At 37.0% G+C, this 23134-nt stretch overlaps 1 protein-coding gene across 1 annotated transcript in view; it reads left to right on the top strand.

Moving 5' to 3' along the window:
* The first annotated feature begins 754 nt into the window (after positions 1–754).
* The window catches only part of ZPLD1 (zona pellucida like domain containing 1), a 41217-nt gene continuing 18837 nt past the window's right edge, over positions 755–23134 (top strand). The window contains exons 1-2 of the mRNA XM_057697819.1: positions 755–890; positions 15016–15236. Of these exons, the coding sequence (XP_057553802.1) occupies positions 755–890; positions 15016–15236 (357 nt within the window). The remainder of the gene's footprint in view (positions 891–15015; positions 15237–23134) is intronic.

Here is a 23134-nt window from a genome sequence, read left to right as displayed (position 1 = left end):
GAATTAAACACCAGACTGGTATTTAAGTATTAAAGCCAATTTATATTTATTTGTTCAGCACACATTGACAATTTCCATTACAATCTCCTAAGAATTCAAAGTTTTCATACTTCTGTATCAGTTATCAACCACCAACAAGCAGCCAATGGAGAAACCAGGATGTCATTCCACATGTAGTATTTTTCTGTTCTCCCTTTTGCTTTATTCCTGTATTTCCTGAGAAAATGATATACAAATCACTGATTTTGAGAAGTAGTAGTATCCTGGAATTCCTCTGTTGAGAGAAAATTTTTCGTAACATTATTTGGTCATTGGGAGTATTGAGAATTCTCTGAAAATCAACTATTGAGTGTTAAATCCCTCTAACTATGGATATTGGTGCTTTAAAGTGTAGCTTGGCCTCCAAATCAGTCAGTCTGCCTAGCTTGCTATTCTGATCTGCTAAATACTTGGTTTGAGTTCTTCTTGTTTATAATAAAAATCTTTCTTTTGCAAATGTCATGATTCATATCTTAGTTCTTCTACTACAAAAGTCTAACTTTGTCACCCTTAGCAAACTAGAGTCAAAGAATAAAAATAATTTTGAAATATTGTAGCCAAAATCTCTGCCTCGTTGTTGGTAATTATTTCTGATAATCCTTAGGTCTTTAATGAGCTTTGCCTGCATGGATATAGACAGCCTGCCTATCGAACAGTGAGTTGACATCAACCTCAGTCTTCCCAGCAAGTAAGAGTGAAGGCTGGTGATGTCCACATGAAAAGTGACTCTTTTCTAGGTTTTGCAATGGAACAGATATGGTTGCTGTTGCTTCTAACAATCAGAGTGCTTCCAGGGTCTTCTCAGTTCAATGGCTACAATTGTGACGCCAACCTCCACAGTAGATTTCCTGGTAAGTCTGAACCCAATCTTTTCTCCAATTGCATCTGAAAAGAGTGATTATGTTTGAATAGTAAGTCATTTAAATACATAAGGAAAATGAGGGGGATATCTGTCTATATTAAGCAGATACTAACAGATGGCAAATGACAAGACATTTTTCTGAAGTTGTAATTTATAACCACATTAACACACAAAGTATTCATTGTAGTTTGTTATTATAATGGCTGCTCACAGTTGTGAAAAATAATGGCTAATGGTTGATAAAATTGGGAGAGGCTAATGTCATTAAAAATTTGCCTAATTGATGGCTTTTTTCTCATAAATAAATTTGGACTTTAAAAAACTGCCTTTATATGCTAATAAATTTATTTGGGAAGAATACTTATAAAATGATTATGAAATACTATGCAATACTCAAAAAAAAAAAAAAAAAGCTATTTCAATGAAATGTTGGTTACCACCAAAGTATAGAAGCCAGCTTCAGAATGCATTTAACAGCAACCCATCAAAATTATGACAGACATGAGATTTTGACCATATTAATGGACATGTCCCACAGGTTCCTAAAACTTGCACTTTTTAGAGGTAATTTAAGGTTTCACTTAAGTATTCATCTTTTTATATCAGCTAAAGGTCTAGAACCACAGTTCAGTAGTTACAAAATAAGAATTAGACAATCTGAAAATACTTTTCTACATATGTATTGCAAACTAAAATACCTTCTGTCATATTTTACTTGTTCCTGTGTTTGGAGCATGCCAGGGCAACAACACACCTGCACAGAGCAATCAGTAGGTAGTTATGTAGTTGATGTGACGTTTCTAATTTATTTGAAGAGAGGTGATCTGGCTTGCTCCAGAATAAAGAGAAGAGTGTGTAGGAATGTCTTCATGAGCCCAGACCTAGTATGAAAGTACTTGGCAGGTTAAGTAAAATAAGGAGGTCAGGATGGGGAATGTCTAAAGGCAAGTCTACAAAGGTAAGTTAAGGCAGGGTTCTTAATGATTTTGAATATCACAAATATTAGGATATATTTTTTAACTTTTTTGTTACGGAAAATTTCAAACATATGCAAAAGTAGAGGTTAGTAAAAAGCACTCATGGTAATCATCCAGCTTTATCAGTTGTCAACATTTATAAATTTTGTTTATCTTTCCTTCTTACTACCCCCATCTCTGAAATATTTTAAAATAAATTCATTATTCACATTTCATTATATAAAAGTGAAAACTTAAAAAATCATTACACTTGTATATCTAATAAGCTTAACAATAATTACTTAATATTATCTAATACTCTGCCAAGTTGCCTCTAAATCCACATGGTGCATTTGTTGATGTGCTTCTTAAGTCTATCTTAATTTATAGCAGTCCTTTGCTTTTCTAAAATGCCATTTACCTCTTTAAATAATTTGGTCATTTGTTGCTTAGAATTCCAACACTCTGGATCTGGTTGACTGTAACTGTTACATGTCATTTAACATGCTCCTCTTTTCCTGTATAACCTGTCAACTGATTAGAGCCAGAAGTTTGAATAAATCCAGGTTCAATTGTTTTGGGAAGGATACTTTTTGTATTATTTGTGTAATAATAGTGTTTTGTCTTCATTTTGTAAGCAATGAAGAGACATTGCTTTTTTTTCTTCTTTTCAACTTTTTTTTAAGCTCTTTATTGGTGTATAATTACTTTACACTGTTGTGCCAGTTTTTGCTGTACAGCAAAGTGAATCAGCTGTATTTATACATATATCCCCATATCCCCTCCCTCCTGTGACTCCTTCCCACCTTCCCTATCTCAGCCCTCTAAGTTATCACCCATCATCGAGTTGATCTCCCTGTGTTATGCAGCAGCTTCCCACTAGCTATCTATTTTACATTTGATAGTGTATATATGTCAATGCTATTCTCCCACTTAGTCCCGGCTTCCCCTTCGCCCCTACCCCACTGCCCTATGTCCTCAAGTCCATTCTCTACATCTGCATCTTTATTCTTGCCCTGTCACTGGGTTCATTGCTTCTTTTTAAATATACCTTTTTTAAGGATTTGACGTGGTCACATTTTGTTTCAGAAAGCAGGCATTGGGGAAAGTGTGAAGAACAAAATCAAGTTAGAAGAGACTAGAGGCAGAGAGAAATGTCATGAAGGCAGTGGCAGTGGAAGCAGTAGAAGGAGATAGTTATTAAGAGATGCAGTATTTTGCGATGGACTCCCTAGCACTTGAGAACTGATTTGACTTGGGAAGTGAGAGAAAGAGAAGGCTAGAGGAGGTTTTGAATTTGGATAACTGGTTGTTGATACTGTTAACTGACACCAAAAATATAGGGCATTTGCATGTTTTAGAAAGGAAGTTTGGGCTTGAAAATAATGACTTTGAGGTGCTTTTAGAATGTAGAGTGGCAACCTCTACTCAGAAGTAGGAAATATGGACCTGGGTCTGAGAAGAGAGGTTGAAACCGAAAATAGCTGTGTGAGAGTTGAATCCCTGTGCAGTGAGTGAACAGTGAATGAGGGATAGGAAAAGGAAAGGTGTGGAAATAGACTACTATTTAAATAACTTTGATGGTGAAGGAAAGAGGGGAGTTAGCTGAGCCAGCAATTTAAATGAGAAAGGAGAATTTTTGGATTAGAGGACTAGAGACCTCTGAGTATACATGAGCAAGGGGAAAGTATTCAGAGACTGGGATTACGAACAAAGAAATAATTGATGTAATGAGGAGAGAGAATATGGAAGAGATCAAAAGTACAGGTGGAGGAGTTAACCTTGGAAAAGTGGTCACTGTTTCTTTGATTTAGGGGAGGAGAAATAAAAGACACAGGCAGAGAAGTTGAGAGATGCTAATTATGTTCAGCTCTTAGGTGAAGTGGGAGGCAGAGGCCCTCAGAGAGTGAGGGGCCAGAGGCTGGGGCCTGGGAAGGGTTGTCAAGCCTTACTCTGTTATGGATAAAAAAGAAGGCCAAAATGTAAGAATATTTCTTGGCAGAGAGGATCTAGCTCATGATGTATTATACTTTTAAAGATAAATAAAGCCTGTAAATAAGCCAAGGAGTGACTAGGACAGCAAAAGGAAGTATTTTTCATATGGTAAATTTTAAAAATTGTGTTAAAACTTGCATTTACAAGGGTGCCCATTGACCACCAGCATCAAAAGCACCTGAGAAAGTTGTTAAGTGTGGACTTCACTGCGTTCCCCCAGATATGCAGTGTCAGAATTTCTGACTATGGTGCCGGGAATTTGTATTTTAAACCTTGCAGATGGGTCTCATATGCATTATGACTGAGAACAACTAACAATATTCTATTATTTTCAAGTCCATTATTCCAATGAAAAGCACAGTCATGTATTGGGGAAATATAACTAAAACCAAAATTTTCTCCCAACCCAAAAATCCTTTCTACAAAGACAGTAGAGATGAAAACACGTTTATCATTGAATAGGCATTAAACTAGAATGTGATGCTCAACACAGGCAATACACTAAAGGTTGCAAAGACAGAAAGGAATCTCACTCTTTTACATAGTCGAGCAGAGGCAACCCATTGCATACATGTTTTCAAAATAAATAATTAGTTCTCAAGACTAGTTGAGGGCTAGTCCTCAAGACATGTTTTCAAGATGAATAATAAATGGTCCTCAAGATGACTTGACAGCACCGTTTGTCACGTATAGTTCATCCTGAATTTATCTGATAATTGGGGTGACCATCTGTGTTAGTGTATTAGCTTTAACCAGAGGGAAAATAAAATTCTCATGTCTCTATGAAAGGAGGTACTTTTGTGATTTGGAGCAAGCCTCCCACCGAAGTTAGGCTTCCACCTTCCCCAGACCGTGAGATAAGGATACTATTTTCCTTGATGATTACCTCTCTAAGAGATGGTTCCCAGGTCCTTGAGAAAGATAAAGCTGACAAAAGTCTTATCTAATTCTCAAAAGGATTCATATATATGTCAACGAGAAAAGAAAGTACTTACGAATTTTCTGGTATAAATGGTCTCTTCCTTTATTTTCAACAGGGAGAATTAAACCTCTTATTTTTAATTTATATTTGTCCTACACGTTAGCACTTTTTATACTTTTGGGCTTAGACAACAAATATCCAAACTTTCCAAATGTATGCACACACACCAACACGCTCACTGTTGCGATTTAAAATTTACTTTAAAAAAAATCTGAAATTCAGATAAATCAAAATTTCCGTGAGAGGCTTTAAGTTTATATGGATAGTCTTTTCAAGTAAGCTCATGTTTGCAGGTTGTTTGCAAAAGAAGATGGGAGTGAGCAAATAAAGCCTGAAGGTTAATTGTTCACTTCCCTCTTGACTTGTGGCTTCTCCTCCACATCAGGATCACCTTTGATGTCATCAGGAGCTCCACAAGCTGCTTGGATACTAAGCAATGGGCTAGAATGAGAATGAGTCTGCCAAAGGAGCGGAGCTATCTAAATGCAAAGTAATGTTAATGACGAGGAGAGTGATCATCTCACCCTAACTGACCCGTGCTGTTCCATGACATTAGAACTATCTTCTTTAATTTCCATGCCATTTATCCTTGAGCCAAGGGAAACACCATGGTCTAATTCATTTTAAATTTAAAGGGATACCATTTAATTTTAAAAGCATTTAACTCTTGGCTATGTAAGCTAGTAGCAGGGAATAGACTCATGCCCCACTGACATTATAATTATATACTCTTCTGAGAATAAAATACAAACCATAGTTGACTTTCAGAGTACCGAGGAATTTTATTTGGCCAAAGTGAAACATACAGATAAATGCAGTTGGTGTCTGCAACTCATGGATACCTTCTGGAACTAGCCCCTCTTTTAGAAGATGGTGTATATAAGGGTCGGCCTACACGTTTAAGCCTCCAAAGAAGTCTTTAATGATAAAGGCACAATCAAGGAGAGAATAGGTTTATGATACCAGAAACTTTGTGGCCTGACATTGTTTTATGGTGAACTAACCATTCATAGGAAACTGAATGTAAGTCAGTGATATATAACTTGTCATTTTGTATTCTATTTGAAATAGTACTAAGAATGAATAAATTCCATGTATAGAATGCTAGGCACATTATGTAATTCTCTCTTTTATTTCTTACAACAAACCTACAAAACTGTTTTAAATTTTTACTTTACAATGCAGAGATTGAGGATTAGAATTTGTCTAATACTGCAGAGCCAACAATTGTCAGCAATATAAAACTAGAACTCTTTTCATCAAACCATGATGCTTTAAAGTAAATTTTGAATACTAAGTTTAAAAAACGGTTTATACCAAAAAATCCAGTTACAAATAGGCAAACAAATGAATAGACATTTTTCCAAAGAAGATATATAGATGGCCAGCAGGCGCATGAAAAGGTGCTCAATCTTCAAGGAAATGTAAGGAAGGAGGACTGCTTCTACTTCAAGGGAATGCAAATTAAAACCACAATGAGGTATCACCTTATACCTGTCAGAATGGCTAGCATTAAAAAGACAACAGATAGCAAATGCTGGTGAGAATGTGGGAAAAGGGAACCCTTGTGCACTGCTGGTAGAAATGTAAATAGGTGCAGCAATTATAGAAAACAGTATAAAGAGTCCACAAAAAATAAAAATAGAACTACTGTATGATCCAGCAATTCCATTTCTGGATATATATCTGAAGGAAAAAATAATCATTATGTCAAAGAGACATCTGTACCTTGTGTTCATTGCAGCATTATTTACAATAGCTGAGACATGGAAACAACTAAGTGTTTATCAACAGATGAATGGATAAAGTTGTGAGATACACACACACACACACACACACACACACACACACACACACACAATGGGATACTATTCAACTATGAAAAAGAAGGAAATCCTGCCATTTGTGACAACGTGGATGGACTTCAAATGTTATGCTAAATGAAATGTCATACAGAGAAAGACAAATACTGTATGATCTCATTTATATGCGGAATCTAAAACACAAGAACAAAAACTCAGAAAATGAGAAGAGATTTGTGGTTACCAGATGCAGGGGTGGGGGCACAGGAGAACAGATGAAAGTGGTCAAAAGGTACAAACTTCCCACAGTAAGATAAATAAATACTGGGGATGCAATGTAAAACATGATGATTATAGTCAACACTGATATATGGTATGTTTAAAATGTATTAAAAGTTGCTAAGAGAGTAAATCCTAAAAATTCTTATCACAAGGAAAAAAACATTTTTTTCTTTTTTTCTTTTTTTGTGTCTATATGAATGATGGATATTAAGTAAACTTATTGTGGTAATAATTTCACAATAAATGCAAGCCAAGTCATTATGGTGTACACCTTGAACTTATATAGTGCTGTACAATTGCATCTCAATAAAACTAAAATTTAAAAATTATGTGTAAATGGAGATGCACAATGGAAATTGCCACATTAAGGAATTTAAAAAATCATATGGTAGGAAAGTTTGTTTACCTTTTTCAGGTCCACCTTGACTAAGGAAATTTTTCTCTAGTAATATCTATTAATATTTCAATGAGTATCAGTGTTCCACAGGAAATGAAATAGAGAATCACCTATTTCATTGATAGACTTCATGAGTGGGTCAAGCAGAATGAACTATCTGATTTTGTGTTAGGCTTTGCCTAACCATTGCACTGTTCTGTGCCCAAAGACAAAGTAGGGGTGGATGATGGGATGATTATCTCAGGGAATATGTCCTGGCCCTCTGTGTAGATAAGTAAGGCCTAGTCTCCTGCTTTCCTTCATGGTAGTAGTGTTTTGGTCTCCAAGCTGTGAAGAGGATGCCTGCTTTTGCTTTGCACCTGTGACTGCAACTACTACACCAGATGAGGCAGAAGAACTGATCCAGGCAACAGTTGCTCTTCACATCCTGCTTAATCTTCAGTGATAAAGTGCAGTGGAGAGAAGAGGAATGAGCAAGTTCAGTGACTGAACAATTCAGAATTCTGAATTGTTTTTTATTTTAATAACAAAGTTCTTTATTGCATGGATTTTTTACTTTCTCTGCTTGTATAAGTAAAACCTATATGCTTTTTTCTGCTTGAAAAGATTACCGAACTCTTCTAGTTCCAAAGAATGTGGAGCAGCAAGTGAGAATAGAAGCCTGCAAAATTTGTCTGGGAGTGAGTATCCATTTCCTTCAGCCCTGCAGACAACAGCTTGCGTTTGCTAATGAGAAACAGATGTGGAAAACTGAGGTGGCAAGGAACCTGTTCAATACAGAGGGGAAACCTGAATTCCTAATCCACTTTAAATTCATCAGCTGCTGGTATTTTGGGTAGATGAAATATCAATACCCCTTTTAAACTTCTTGCTCAATATTGTATAAAAACTCAAGAGGAGAAAGTAACTTTAAAAAAATGTGTTAAAACAGCAATAGAACATCTGTTTTCCAAGCAATTTTAAGTTTCTGTAATGCCAAATATTGCTACTCTCATTTTATAGAGATAGAAATGGAAATGATATATAAATTACTTTTATAATCTACTAAGATTATATGGTCTTGGAATAGCTATTGGAGTCCAGGAAATAAATTAGAGTTGACTCTCCACAGCCACAGGTTCCACTTCTGTGGATTCAGCCAATCTTGGATTGAATATATTCAGGAAATAATTCCAGAAAGTTCCCAAAAGCAAAACTTGAATCTGCTGCACACCAGCAAATATTTACATAGCATTTACATTGTGTGTACAACTATTTACATAACATTTACATTATATTAGGTATTATAAGTAATCTAAAGATGATTTAAGGTATATAGGAAGATGTGCTTAGGCAAATACTGTGTATGCCACTTTAGGCAAGGGATTTGAGCATCTGTGGGTTTGTTTTGTTTTGTTTTGTTTTTTTAATTTTGGTATCTGAGGGTGGTTCTGGAATTAATGCCCCATGGATACTGAGGAATGAGTGTCTTGTATTTCCAGGTGAAATTTCTATGGTACTAGAGAATTTTGATGTTCATCTAGAACTCTGAAAACAGGAATCATCTCAGGCAGTTGGCAGCATACAGATAGGAAATATGAGTTTCTGGATGAACAGTCCAGATGACCCATATCATTGTGCATGTATTTTCTTTGTGAATCTTGAAAGTTGATATTAAAAAGTTAGAAATCATGCATGCTGTTTGTGAAAGAGTTTAATTAAACATATTTTAATAAACACTTGCTGAGTATTTGTTAGGAAGTCTGGGAAAACCCAGAGTGTTCAATGAGTTCATAATTTAGTGGGAAAGCAAATACCTACTCCCAGGTATAAAGTAGGTGATATTGTAGATGCATAGTTAAGGTGATGTGGTATAGAGCAGAAGAGAACGATTATCTATCATTGGAAAAATGAAGTCTTATAGAAAGACACCTTAGAAATTATTTTTCTGTTCTCACCGCATTTCTCTTACCTGAGTGCTCTCAGTGGGTATTTCATCTATTATTATTATTTATAACTGATGTACTGAGTATTAATGATTTTCAAATTTATAATTCTTACTCTTTTCTATCCTCTATTAGACTCTTATTTCCAACCACCTGTTGTATATTTCTACTTGAATGTCCCATATGTACCTCAGTCACTCAAAACCTGAGCTCATCTTTTTTCCTTCTCCTTATCGCAGGGAATAATCCACCCAGTCACTAATGTTAGAAACCTGAGCATAAGTTTGACATCCCTTTCTCTTCATGCCATCATCTAATCAATTTCTTATAAAATTTGACTAGTTGGAACTATTTCATTTCTTCTCAACAATCCCTTCCAAACAGCTCTACTCTACCAAGACATGGTTGTGTATCACATGGTATTCAAACCTCTATCATATCATTATCAGGCTGCACTGCAGTTGTCTGCTTTTTCTCTGTCTCCTTTACCCAACCATTAGTTCCCTGAAGTAAAGGAGTCCTGTTAATGTCTTTATCTTCAGAGTTTAGCACAGAGACTAAAATACAATATATATAAATAAACGCTTTTTTGGGATACTTTGTTAACATGAAATGGCATGTACTTTAGATCTTGAAAATAAATGGGACCAAATAGCCTCTAGCTTGTATAAAACTGATGGCACTGATTTTGTGTCTTCAACTCCTGTGCACTCTACCCTTTTTTACATTCTACACTGACCCCCAGAATAGCTTTTCAAAAATATTTTTACATTTTCAGGTCAATAGTGAGGGAACATTTTGAGCCACTGCACTGCAGTGCTGAGTTCAGTTCGATTTGGGGGTGTTTCCATGTTTGTACTGCAGAATATATGTGTGCAAATTATTTGAACACTTGCATTGATCTGTGCCCTTATTAATCCAGGTAATCATTAAAACATGTTAAAATAGATATTCTGACACTTACTGAAAGGAAATGTAGGTCTAAAACTTAACAGTATTGAGATGAGATAAAAATCCTTCCATGCATCAAAAGCTAGGAATCATTAGCCTCCTCTGGATGCCATTGGATGTAAGCCAGTTGAGTATGGAATTGTTGAGGAAAAGAAAATAGATGTATTTGTTAGATATGTGAATGATATGCTGAGAATATATTGTCATTAATTATGTCTAAAGGGAAAAGTATATTAGGTGTTCTAGGAATGGAACTTTATTGGAGGTAAATAGGTAGAGTCATGTTTTTATTCACACATATAGAATCGGATCCATTCTCTCTTTACTCTGTTTATATGGTAACCATATTCTGTGAACCCCAAATCAGGCTATGTTTTTATACATGGTAAGATAGATGGTGACAGGATATTTATATGACAGGATATTTATATTTGCATAATTTTAGAAAATCTGAGACAAACTCATTGCCTGATTGGTAGGTAAGAGGAGTGCAGAACATCTCTTTATTTTTATCTGAATTCAATTGAATACTGCTTTTTAAATTTTCCTATGAATAGCTTAGCTTGGTTACATATCAGGGGAAAAATCACCCTTTTGGCAGCATAACTGCACATAAACTCTGTATGCAGACCTACCATTTTAGACATATCTAGTATCTTTACACACAGAACACTAAAAAGCAAACATCTAAAGATATTTATTCCTCGATTATTTTTTGTCGTTAGCTTGTATTCATCGGATTGTTTAATACTCCAGTGTTGTATGAAGGGACATTGCAATTCAGGCCAGGGATTGGACAATAAAAAGGCCCCAAAATTTTAGTTGTTGTTATTCAGTAGCTGAAAAAAAATTTCTCTACTTTTGGCAGAAATTGCCCTTTGGAATTTTTTTCCCCTCAACGTCTCACAAATGGAAAAGTTGTGCTGAATAGATGTCTTCAGTATCTACAACCAGGGAAAAATGTGTTCCTCGGAGGGGACAGTGAAAAGTCTTTAGAAAGCTAGGTTAGGATGGATTTGAACAGATCTCTTTCTTACACTATAAAGTCTTTAGTTTGTTATTGTTTCTCCCAGTGAGATCAGCTTGTAGCAAATTCAGTTCCATTGCAGGGGTTACAAGCCTCCAGTTGTAAAGCAGAAAACAGAAGAGAGCACTACGTCTGGACAAAGCAATCACTGCCGTTGTTAAGCTAGCATTGGCATCAATTAATTCTTGAACAAAGGTGAAGAAGCTAAAATCTTTAGTTGGTTTAAGTTAAGGAAATGATACCTCTCTTATAACATGTTTAATGATATGTATTAACTTCCATACATTTATGGTATGCCAAGTAATGCAATGAAACTCATTCTCTATTTTGCTAGGCATAAGGAGAGTTCTTAGTGCATGCTCCAGTAGTTGAGAATTTTATTTTACATTTAAGGACACACTTTGCTACCTTACAGAGACTATTTTGTATGTGAAGTTTTCCTGTGATCTTACCTGTGTGCTTGCTACTTGGCCTCATTCCCCACCATTTCCACCTTTGCTTTTTAAATTCAGATGTAAATGGAAGTGTCCAGCTCCAAATCCGCCTGAGTATATTGATTTCACACTTGTGTCATGAATCATGTTGTCCCCTTTGTGCAAGTTTCTCACTTCTTTATGTAGCTAACTCTTACCGATACTTCAAAACTCAGCTCAATGCTTTCTTCTTCAGAAAGCTGTTCCTAATCAACTGGTCTGGGTGAGGTTCTCTTTCTATGCCACCCCGTGGGTCTCTGCCAATCTTTCTGTAAATGTGGGCCACATCTATCTCTCCTTATGGACTGTGATCTCCCTGAGAAAAAGGACCACTACTTAGTGCATCCTTATTGCAGTCTATTGCCCCATAACGGAGTACATCAATGAATATCATAGCTTCTTGCTTTCTGGGACTTTCAATTTATTGAGAAGACAATTATACAAATACATATTTGATTCCAAGTCAATAAGACAGCATAAGGCAGAATAGCATAATTTAGATTTGGGGTGAGGAAAGTTTTTGGGAAAAAGACAATGAAATTCGAGACCCGAGGGATAAGTAGGAGTTTCTCAGACAAAGATTGGGAATAGGAGAAGCATCCTACAGAGAGGAAAGAAGATTGATTGAGGATCTTGTGCAACCTATATTAGGCTTTTTAAGATGCTCACTGTATTTTATTGAGGAATAACATATAAAATTAGATGCAGCAATTTTAAGAGTGTGGCTTGAAATTTTAACATACGTATATACTCATGTTATCACCATCCATGTGAAGAGAGAGAACAATTTTATCACCCTCCAAATTTTGCTTGTTTCCTCTATTCTAGACAGTTTTCCTCCAGAGGTAACCACTCTTCTGGCTTCTATCACCCAGTGTGATTCATTTAAAGAACCGCAAAAAGTTCAATGAACCAGATGTAGGGAGAAAGGGAGATAATAGAAGTTGAGAATGCAGAGGTAGGCAGGTGGTGGATCACAGAGAGTGTTGAGAACCTAGTTCAAGATTTGGACTTTTGGCCTGAGTGAAATGAATAACTGTTGAAGATCTATGCAAAGGGGCAACATAATTGGATTCATGTTTTAACAGCTGTACTAATCAGAGGGTATTAAGAGTAGAAATAAAGGAACCAGTTAGAAAGTTAATATAATATGCTAGGGGAAAAGATAATGATGGCATGGGCCAAGGAAAAGTATAAAGATGGAGAAAAATCAACAGATTTAAGATGTAATTTGAAGTTTGAATGTTTGAAACACTCAAGCATTTGTTAAAATGAACTCATTATTTTAATAACAGCATCATTTAAAAATTATAGTTGCATTTGAGCAGCTAATGTTGAAAGCTATTAGAGATATCCTCCTAATTTTAAGTGGTATTTATTATTTTCCATGTTGGCACAGTATACTTCATAATGAATTCATTTTATTTTCCGCCTACAAAGGGAATATTGCTTGGAGTTTTCTATAATAACTAGCCTAATATTTGCTTTTAGGCCATGAAAAAGATTTTTCTTATTTTTCTATCTTTTGCTATGAAAAAAATTTTTTCTTCTTTGTATTGAGTTTAAAATCATAACCGAACATAGAAATTTCCATTTTGATTTATTTGTATCCTCAAAATATGACCCACTTAACCAACAAAATCCAGTATGCAGGATAAACAGTCCAAGGAAATATGCTATTGAATACTTTTTACCCTTAGGTTAGAACTGGTATATTTAAGCAAATTAACTTTATGCCAAAAAATCATGAATGACATTTACGTATTACTTAGATCATTTACCAAAAAATATTTTATTTTGTTTGTTTTTCCTTTTTTGGACAATCAAGGTGATTTCTCCAAATAGCCTAACCCATTTTTATTTGTTTGTTTTCACACTTTGAAAACCAACCGGATGTATGTTTCAGATTCTTTATCTCAGTGGTGAAAACAAGAGTGTTAAAGAGTGGTAGGGTTACTGTATTAATTTCCTAAGTCTGTAACAAAGTGACACAAGCAGAGTGACTTAAAACAATAGAAATTTATTTCGTCCCAATTCCAGAGGGCAGAAGTTCAAAATCAAGGTATCAGTAGCACTAAACTCCATCTGAGACTGGACAGAATCCTTCCTAGACTCTTCCCATCTTCTGGTGGTTTGCTGGCAGTCTTTGCTGTTCCTTGGCTTGTAGGTGCATCACTCCATGATATTCCTTTTATGAGAACACCTGATCATACAGGATTAGAGACCCTCCCTACTCCAGTATGACCTCATCTAAACTAATTACATCTTCAATAACCCTATTTCCAAATAAGGTCACATTCTAAGGTACTGAGGGTTAATATTCAATATGTTTTGTTTTGTTTTGTTTTCTCGAGGAAGGGAATCAGTTCAACCTGTAACAGTTACCATAATAAACAAAAGTAAATAAAAGTAAAAGCTTCTGCCACTGGGGAATTACCTAGCAGCAGCCAAATTCTCCATTTTCTATGTATATTTTCTTCATTACATGTAGAAAAATAACTAGAGATATGAAAATCTTGTGTGCATGAGTGTGGTGTGTGTGTGAGTGTGTGTGTGTGTGTGTGAGTGTGTGTGTGCCTGCTCACCTCTATAGACTTGGAATAGATCCCATCACTGGTAATTCACAGAATCATGGAGAACTGCAAGTTGTGTTTTACATTTTCATGCCTGGTTCATTGCTTTTATTTATGATAGTAATTGACAAATTTTTCTTGGGATAGACTATGGATTTCTGACTAATATCAACAGATTAGTTTTCATTCTCTTCCTCTCTAGAATAATTTAATAAAATAAAACTGAATCTGGATGGATGGCTTTTGTTTCTACATCCTGGGTAAGATGGGTTACAAAACACCAAAGTGCTCAACAATTTGGTTTAGGATGGATTTTAACGGCTTCTTCCTTACACTTGGAAAAATGCATCAATTGTAGTGAATGTCACTACTCTAGACAGGTGATCTAAATAATTCAGTTACTCTCTTCTGAACTTCCTCAGTGACCTAATTTTTTCCACTCAATTCTCCAATCATTTTACACTACTTGGCCAACATTTAATTCACATCCACTGTACTCCAGGCACAAGGAAACAGAGATGAACTATAATCTCTACACTCAAAGATCTCTCCTGAAATAACTAAATCAAAGACTATTTTTCCTGGCTATTTTTCATAATACTTTCACATTGTATTATGCTGTGTTGAAGTACAGTATAGGAATGAGTTAAACAGACCGAGGGGATGAAACTACCTCAGAGGATGTTAAAGTTATTCTTGGACCCGTGCTGTGCTTTCATGATTTGTTTATTTTTTATATTTTTTATTTCAGCTGAAAGAGACATCAATGTCTACTGTGGGGTCCAGGCCATTACAATGAAGATTAATTTTTGCACAGTACTTTTCTCCGGTTATTCTGAAACAGACCTGGCACTGAATGGAAGGCATGGCGATTCTCACTGCAGGGGGTTCATCAATAACAATACCTTTCCTGCGGTGGTCATTTTCATCATCAATCTCAGCACCTTGGAGGGCTGTGGAAACAATTTAGTGGTAAGATTAGTATGAAATTGTGTGCTAGGTGTGGGGATCATAACTAAAAAAAATCTCCCCGTTTCATGAAATAAGCAGAAGCCCAATCTATCTTTTGAGAAAAAATCCCAATAAAACTGAACAAATCACTTCCTTTGCCTGTTTGAGGCTTCTGCTCCACAGCATTCAGTTTTATTTTGCAATAGTGGTTCTGTGTATTGTAACTGGTGGTTGAGGGGCCTGAGATTAACTGTGCTACTCTAACCAACACTATTTTGTGTGAGTGACGTTGAGGAATATTTCTCTACAGTTTATCATTAGCTATGTTCCTCATGCTTTTTTTGGACATATCATTTATTTTTTATTTTTATTTTTTTAATACACATTTATTGGAGTATAATTGCTTTACAATGTTGAGCTAGTTTCTGCTGTACAACAAAATGACTCAGCTATATGTATACATATATCCCCATATCTCCTCCCTCTTGAGCCATCCTCCCACCCTCCCTATCCCACCCCTCTAGGTCATCACAAAGGACCAATCTTATCTCCCTGTGTATGCAGCAGCTTCCCACTAGCTGTCTATTTTACATTTGGTGGTGTATATATGTCAGTACTACACTCTCACTACTTCCCAGTTTCTCCATCCCCTTCTGTGTCCTCTAGTCTATTCTCCACATCTGCATCTTTATTCCGGCTCTGCCACTCTGTTCATCTGTACCATTTTTCTAGATTTACTATATATGCATTAGTATACGGTATTTGTTTTTCTCTTTCTGACTTACTTCACTCTGTATGACAGTCTCTAGGTACATCAAACTCACTATAAATAACTCGATTTCGTTCCTTTTTATGGCTGAATAATATTCCGTTGCATATATGTACCACATCTTCATCCATTCATCTGTTGATGCACATTTAGGTTGTTTCCATGACCTGGCTATTGTAAATAGTACTGCAATGAACATTGTGATACATGTATCTCTTTGAATTATGGTTTTCTCAGGGCATATGCCCAGTAGTAGGATTGCTGGGCCATATGGTAGTTCTCTTTTTAGTTTTTTAAGAAACCTCCATACTGTTCTTCATAGTGGCTGTATCAATTTACATTCCCACCAACAGAGCATGAGGGTTCCCTTTTCTCCACACCCTCTCCAGTATTTATTGTTCCTAGATTTTTTGATGATGGCCATTCTGACTGGTGTGAGTTGATACCTCACTGTGGTTTTGATTTACATTTCTCTAATGATTAGTGATGTTGAACATCTTTTCATGTGCCTCTTGGCCATCTTTATGTCTTTTTTGGAGAAATGTCTGTTTAGGTTTTCTGCCCATTTTTGGATTGGGTTGTTTGTTTTTTGATATTGAGCTGCATGAGCTGCTTGTATATTTTGGGGATTAATCCTCTGTCAGTTGCTTCATTTGCAAGTATTTTCTCCCATTCTGAGGGTTTTTCTTTTGTCTTGTTTATGGTTTCCTTTGCTGTGCAAAAACATTTGTTTCATTAGGTCCCATTTGTTTATTTTTGTTTTTGTTTCCATTACTCTAGGAAGTGGGTCAAAAAGGATCTTGCTGTCATTTATGTCATAGAGTGTTCTGCCTACGTTTTCCTCTAAGAGTTTTGTAGTGTCTGGCCTCACATTTTGGTCTTTAATCCATTTTGAATTTATTTTTGTGTATGGTGTTAGGGAATGTTCTAATTTCATTCTTTTACACATGGCTGTCCAGGTTTCCCAGCACCAGTTATTGAAGAGGCTGTATTTTCTGCATTGAATATTCTTGCCTCCTTTGTCAAAGATAAGGTGACCGTATGTGCATGGTTTTATCTCTGGGATTTCTATCCTGTTTCATTTATCTATATTTCTGTTTTTGTGCCAGTCTTGATTACTATCTTGATTACTGTAGCTTTGCAGTATAGTCTGAAGTCAGGGAGCTTGATTCCCCCAGCTCCATATTTCCTTCTCAAGATTGCTTTGGCTATTCGGGGTCTTTTGTGTTTCCATATAAATTGTATAATTTTTTGTTCTAGTTCTGTGAAAAATGCCATTGGTAATTTGATAGGGATTGCATTGAATCTTTAGATTGATTTGATTGTATAGTCATTTTGACAATGTTGATTATTCCAATCCAAGAACATGGTGTATCTCTCCATCTGTTTGTATCATCTTTGATTTCTCTCATCAGTGTCTTATAGTTTTCTACATACAGGTGTTTTGCCTCCTTAGTTAGATTTATCCATAGGTATTTTATTTTTTTGTTGCAGTGGTAAATGGGATTATTTCCTTAATTTCTCTTCCTGATTTTTCATTGTTAGTGTATAGGAATGCAAGAGATTTCTGTGCATTAATTTTGTATCCTGCTACTTTGCCAAATTCTTTGATTAACTCTAGTAGTTTTCTAGTGGCATCTTTAGGATTTCCTGTGTATAGTATCATATTGTCTGCAAACAGTGACAGTTTTAGTTCCTTTCCAATTTGTATTCCTTTTATTTCTTTTTCTTCTCTGATTGCCATGGCTAAGACTTCCAAAAGTATGTTGAATAATAGTGGTAAGAATGGGCACCCTTGTCTTATTCCTGATCTTAGAGGAAAGGCTTTCAGTTTTTCACCATTGAAAATGACTTTGGCTGTGGGTTTGTCATATATACCCTTTATTATGTTGAGGTAGGTTCCCTCTATGCCCACTTTCTGGAGAGTTTTTATCATAAATGGGTGTTGAATTTTGTTGACAACTTTTTCTGCTTATATTGAGATCATCATATGGTTTTTGTCCTTTAATATGTTAGTATGGTGTATCACATTGATTGATTTGCATATACTGAAGACTCCTTGCCTTCCTGAGATAAAGCCCACTTGATCATGTTGTATGATTCTTTTAATGTGCTGTTGGATTTTTTTTTTTGCCAGTATTTTGTTGAGGATTTTTGCATCTATGTTCGTCAGTGATATTGGCCTGTAATTTTCTGTTTTTGTGACATCTTTGTCTGCTTTTGGTATCAGGGTAATTGTGGCCTCATAAAATGAGTTTGGAAGTGTTTCTCCTTCTGCTATATTTTGGAAGAGTTTGAGGAGAATAGGTATTAGCTCTTCTCTAAATGCTTGATAGAATTCGCCTGTGAAGCCCTCTGGTCCTGGGCTTTTGTTTGTTGGAAGATTTTTAATCACAGTTTCAATTTCAGTGCTCATGATTGGTCTCTTCATATTTCCTATTTCTTCCTGGTTCAGTCTTGGAAGGTTGTACTTTTCTAAGAATTTGTCCATTTTTTCCAGGTTGTCCATTTCATTGGCATATAGTTGTTTGTAGTAGTCTCTCATGATCAGTTGTATTTCTGCAGTGTCAGTTTTTACTTCTCCTTTTTCATTTCTAATTCTGTTGATTTGAGTCTTTTCCCTTTTTTTCTGAGGAGTCTGGCTAATGGTTTATCAATTTTCTTTATCTTCTCAAACAACCAGCTTTTAGTTTTATTGGCCTTTGCTATTATTTCTTTCATTTCTTTTCCATTTGTTTCTGATCTGATCTTTATGATTTCTTTCTTCCTTCTAGCTTTGGGATTTTTTGTTCTTCTTTCTCTAATTGTTTTAGGTGTAAGGTTAGATTGTTTATTCCAGATTTTTCTTATTTCTTATGGTAGGATTATATTGCTATAAACTTCCTGCTTAAAACCACTTTTGCTGCATCCCATACATTTTGGATCATTGTGTTTTCATTTTTGTTTGTCTCCAGGTATTTTTTGATTTCCTCTTTGATGTTTTCAGTTATCTCTTGGTTACTTAGTAGTGTGTTTTTTAGCCTCCATGTGTTTGTATTTTTTACAGCTTTTTTTCCCTGTAATTCACATCTAGTCTCATAATGTTGTGGTTGGAAAAGATGCTTGATACAATTTCAATTTTCTTAAATTTACTGAGACTTGATTTGTGATCCAAGATGTGATCTCTCCTGTAGAACATTCCATGTGCACTTGAGAAGAAGGCATATTCTGTTGTTTTTGGATGATATGTCCTATAAATATCAGTTAAGTCTAGCTGGTCTAATGTGTCATTTACAGCTTGTGTTTCTTATTTTCTGTTTGGATGATCTGTCCATTGGTGTAAGTAGAGTGTTAAAGTCCCCTACTATTATTGTGTTACTGTCAATTTCCCCTTTTATGCCTTATGTATTGAGTTTCTCCTATGTTGGGTGCGTAGATATTTACAATTGTTATATCTTCTTGGATTGACCTTTGATCATTATGTGGTGTCCTTCCTTGTCTCTTGTAATAGTCTTTATTTTAAAGTCTATTTTGTCTGATATGAGTATTGCTACTCCAGCTTTCTTTCGATTTTCACTTGCAAGGAATATCTTTTTCCATCCCCTCACTTTCAGTTTGTATGTGTCCATGAAGTGGGTCTCTTGTAGATAACATGTAATGGGATCTTGTTTTTGTATCCATTCAGCCAGTCTGTGTCTTTTAGTTGGAGCATTTAATCCATTCACATTTAAGGTAATTATCAATATGTATGTTCCTATTACCATTTTCTTAATTGTTTTGGGTTTGTTTTTGTAGGTCCTTTTCTTCTCTTATGTTTCCCACCTATAGAAGTTCCTTTAGTATTTGTTGTTATGGCTGGTTTGGTGGTGCTGAATTCTCTTAACTTTTGCGTGTCTGTAAAACTTTTGATTTCTGCATCAAATCTGAATGAGATTCTTGCTGGGTAGAGTAATCTTGGTTGTAGATTTTTCTCTTTTATCATTTTAAATACATCCTGCCCCTCCCTTCTGGCCTGAAGAGTTTCTGCTGAAAAATCAGCTGTTAACCTTGTGGGGATTCCCTTGTATGTTATTTGTTGCTTTTTCCTTACTGCTTTTAATATATTTTCTTTGTATTTAATTGTTGCTAGTTTGATTAATATCCGCCTCGGCAAGTTTCTCCTTGGGTTTATCCTATATGGGATTCTCTGTGCTTCCTGGACTTGATTTACTATTTCCTTTCCCATGTTATGGAATTTTTCCACTGTAATCTCTTTGAATATTTTCTCAGACCCTTTCTTCTTTTCTTCTTCTTCTGGGACCCCTATGATTTGAATGTTGGTGCATTTAATGTTGCTCCAGAGGTCTGTGAGAGTGTCCTCTATTTTTTTCATTCTTTTTTCTTTATTCTGCTCTGCAGCAGTTGTTTCTATCATTCTATCTTCCAGCTCACTTATCCATCCTTCTGCCTCAGTTATTCTGTTATTGATTCCTTCTAGAGTATTTTTAATTTCATTACAGTGTTCTTCATCACTGTTTGTTTGCTCTTTAATTCTTCTAGGTCCTTTTAAACGTTTCTTGTATTTCCTCTATTCTATTTCCGAGATTTTGCATCATCTTTACTATCACTACTCTGAATTCCTTTTCAGGTAGACTGACCATCTCCTCTTCATTTGTTTGGTCTTGTGGGTTTTCACCTTGCTCCTTAATCTGCTGCATATTTCTCTGTCTTCTTATTTTGTTTAACTTACTGTGTTTGGGGTCTCCTGTCTGCAGTCTGCAGGATCATAGTCCCCCTTACTGCTATTATCCGTTCTCAGGGGGTAAGTTTGGTCCAGTGGCTTGTGTAGGCTTCCTGGTGGGTGTGACTTGTGCCTGTGTCCTGGGGGGTGGGCTGAATCTTGTCCCTCTGATGGGCAGGGCTGAGTCCAGTGGTTTGTTTTGGGGTATCTGTGAGCTTAGTATGACTTTAGGCAGCCTGTCCGCTGATGGGTGGATTGTGTTCCTGTCTTGCTAGTTGTTTGGCATGAGGCATCCAGGACTGGAGTTTGCTGGCCCTTGGATGGAGCCTGGTCTTAGTATTTGGACACAGTCCTCTGGGAGAGCTTTCACCGAGTAATATTCCATGGGGCTGGGAGTTCTCTGGTGGTCCAATGTCCTAGATTTGGCTCTCCCACTTTGGAGGCTCAGGCCCATTCCCTGGCCAGAGCACCAAGACCCTGCAAGCCACCTGGTGTGGGAGAAACAGAGGAAGAAGAAGAGAAAAAAAAAACAAAAACAAATAGACAACACCCCAAGACACATGGTAAAAGCAAAACCAAACAGTCAAAATCACACAAAGAAACTGACACCCACACACTCACAAAAAGAAAAAAGAAAAAAAAAGTGAAAACAAAGGAGAAGAGAGCAACCAAACTAATAAACAAACCCAAAAATGAAAGAAATAGGTAAAAAGTAATAAGTAAAATTAAAAACATATTAAAAGAATAGCATAAAAAGTAAAAGAAAAGAACAAGTATATAAAAATTAAAATTAAAAGAATAATAGAAAAAGAACAACAGAGCAAATCAAAAAGAACCAAACATACAAGCAAACAAACAAACAAAAAAGGATAATATTTTCCTGTGGCCTTGGTTGTCAGTGTCCTTGCCCCCACAGTGAACCACAGCCAATCCCTGCCTACCCAAAAGTCCTCTAATACTTCTAGTTAGGTCTCTGGACCTGCTGTGGGTACTATGGGGCCAGCTCAGACTCTGATCTGGTCTTACTTCCATGTGTACTTGCCCTCAAAGCCCACAGCTGCCTCCAAAGTCCACAGTCTCAATTGCGAGACCACTTGTCTATTCAGGTATGCTCTTGTGGCTGCAAGGAGATATTTCCCTTTTTTCTTCTCTGGTTGCACAGCCCCTGGGGTTCAGCTTTGGATTTGGCCCTGCCTCTGTGTGTGGGCCATTTTCAGGAGTCTGTTCCCCTCCCAAGCAAGCGGAGTGAAAGCAGTGGCTGATTAGGGCTCACTGGCTCACTTAGGCCAGGGGGGTTGGCAGGGGGGTAGAGGAAGGGATGTGGCAGTCACAAGTGAAATGTTCGGAGGGTGCCTGCAGCAGCAGAGTCTGGCATAAAGTTGCAAGAGCCCAATGCGTGCTGTGTGTTCTCCTGGGGAAGCTGGCCCCAGATTGCGGGACCCTCGGTCGTGGCAGGCTGCACAGGCTGCTGGGAGGGTGTGGACAGTGACCTGCCTTACACACAGAACCCTTGGTGGCATCAGCAGCAGCCTCTGGGTTCTGAGATATCAGCCACGGCTCGTGCCCATGCTCGTGTGGGCACTGCCCCGCTGTCTGTGAGCGTGCAGGGCAGGAAGCTCCTGTGGTGGGTTGCCTCTCGGGCACCCCAAAACAAAGGTCTCCTGCCTCTCCATCAGGCCCAGGCTTTTTCCCAGACTTTGTCCCAGCTAGCTGTGGTGTACTAACCCTCCTAGCCTGTCCCACGCAGCCAACCCCAGTCCTCTCCCTGGAGTCCGACCTCCAAAGCCCAAGCCTCGGGCAAGCAGACAAGTGTCTCAGGCTGGGAAGTGCTGGTTGGCACTGATCCCCGGTGTGGAAATCTCTCCACTCTGTCCTCTGCACACCTGTTGCTGCCCTCTCCTCTGAGGCTCCAAAGCTCCCTCCATGCCCACTGGTGAGGGGGCTTCCTAGCGTGTGGAAACGTTTCCCCCTTCACAGCTCTCTCCCAGAGAGGCAGGTCCTGTCCTGATTCCTTTGTCTCTCTTTTTTCCCTTTTTTCTTTTGCTCTACCCAGTTATGTGGGGATTTTCTTGCCTTTTTGGAAATCTGAAATCCCTTGCAAGCGTTTGGTAGGTGTTCTATAGCGGCTGTTCCACACGTAGATGTGTTCTTGAAGTATTTGTGGGGAGGAAGGTGATCTCCATGTCTTACTCCTCCGCCATCTTCCTGTGAACCCCTGGAAGTATCTTTTATATTCCAGTGAGGTTGGCAATGGATCACTTGGCCTGTTACTTCTTAGTGACTTCATTCAGGAAGAAAGATGAAATATAGAATGAGAAACTTTGAATCTTCAAGGTATGGTGTTTACCACACCATTGTTTTGTAAAAGAGGGCTATTAGCATTTCCAGTGTGAAATATTTCTTCCTGTGGGACCTTCCTTTGAATTTCAAAATGTTACCTAATCTTACCCA

The sequence above is a fragment of the Hippopotamus amphibius genome, chromosome 10 (genome assembly GCF_030028045.1).
Source record: "Hippopotamus amphibius kiboko isolate mHipAmp2 chromosome 10, mHipAmp2.hap2, whole genome shotgun sequence".
In the NCBI taxonomy this organism is placed as follows: domain Eukaryota; kingdom Metazoa; phylum Chordata; class Mammalia; order Artiodactyla; family Hippopotamidae; genus Hippopotamus; species Hippopotamus amphibius.
Note: the sequence above shows the minus strand (reverse complement) of the source record. Positions and strands in the feature narration are given on the sequence as shown.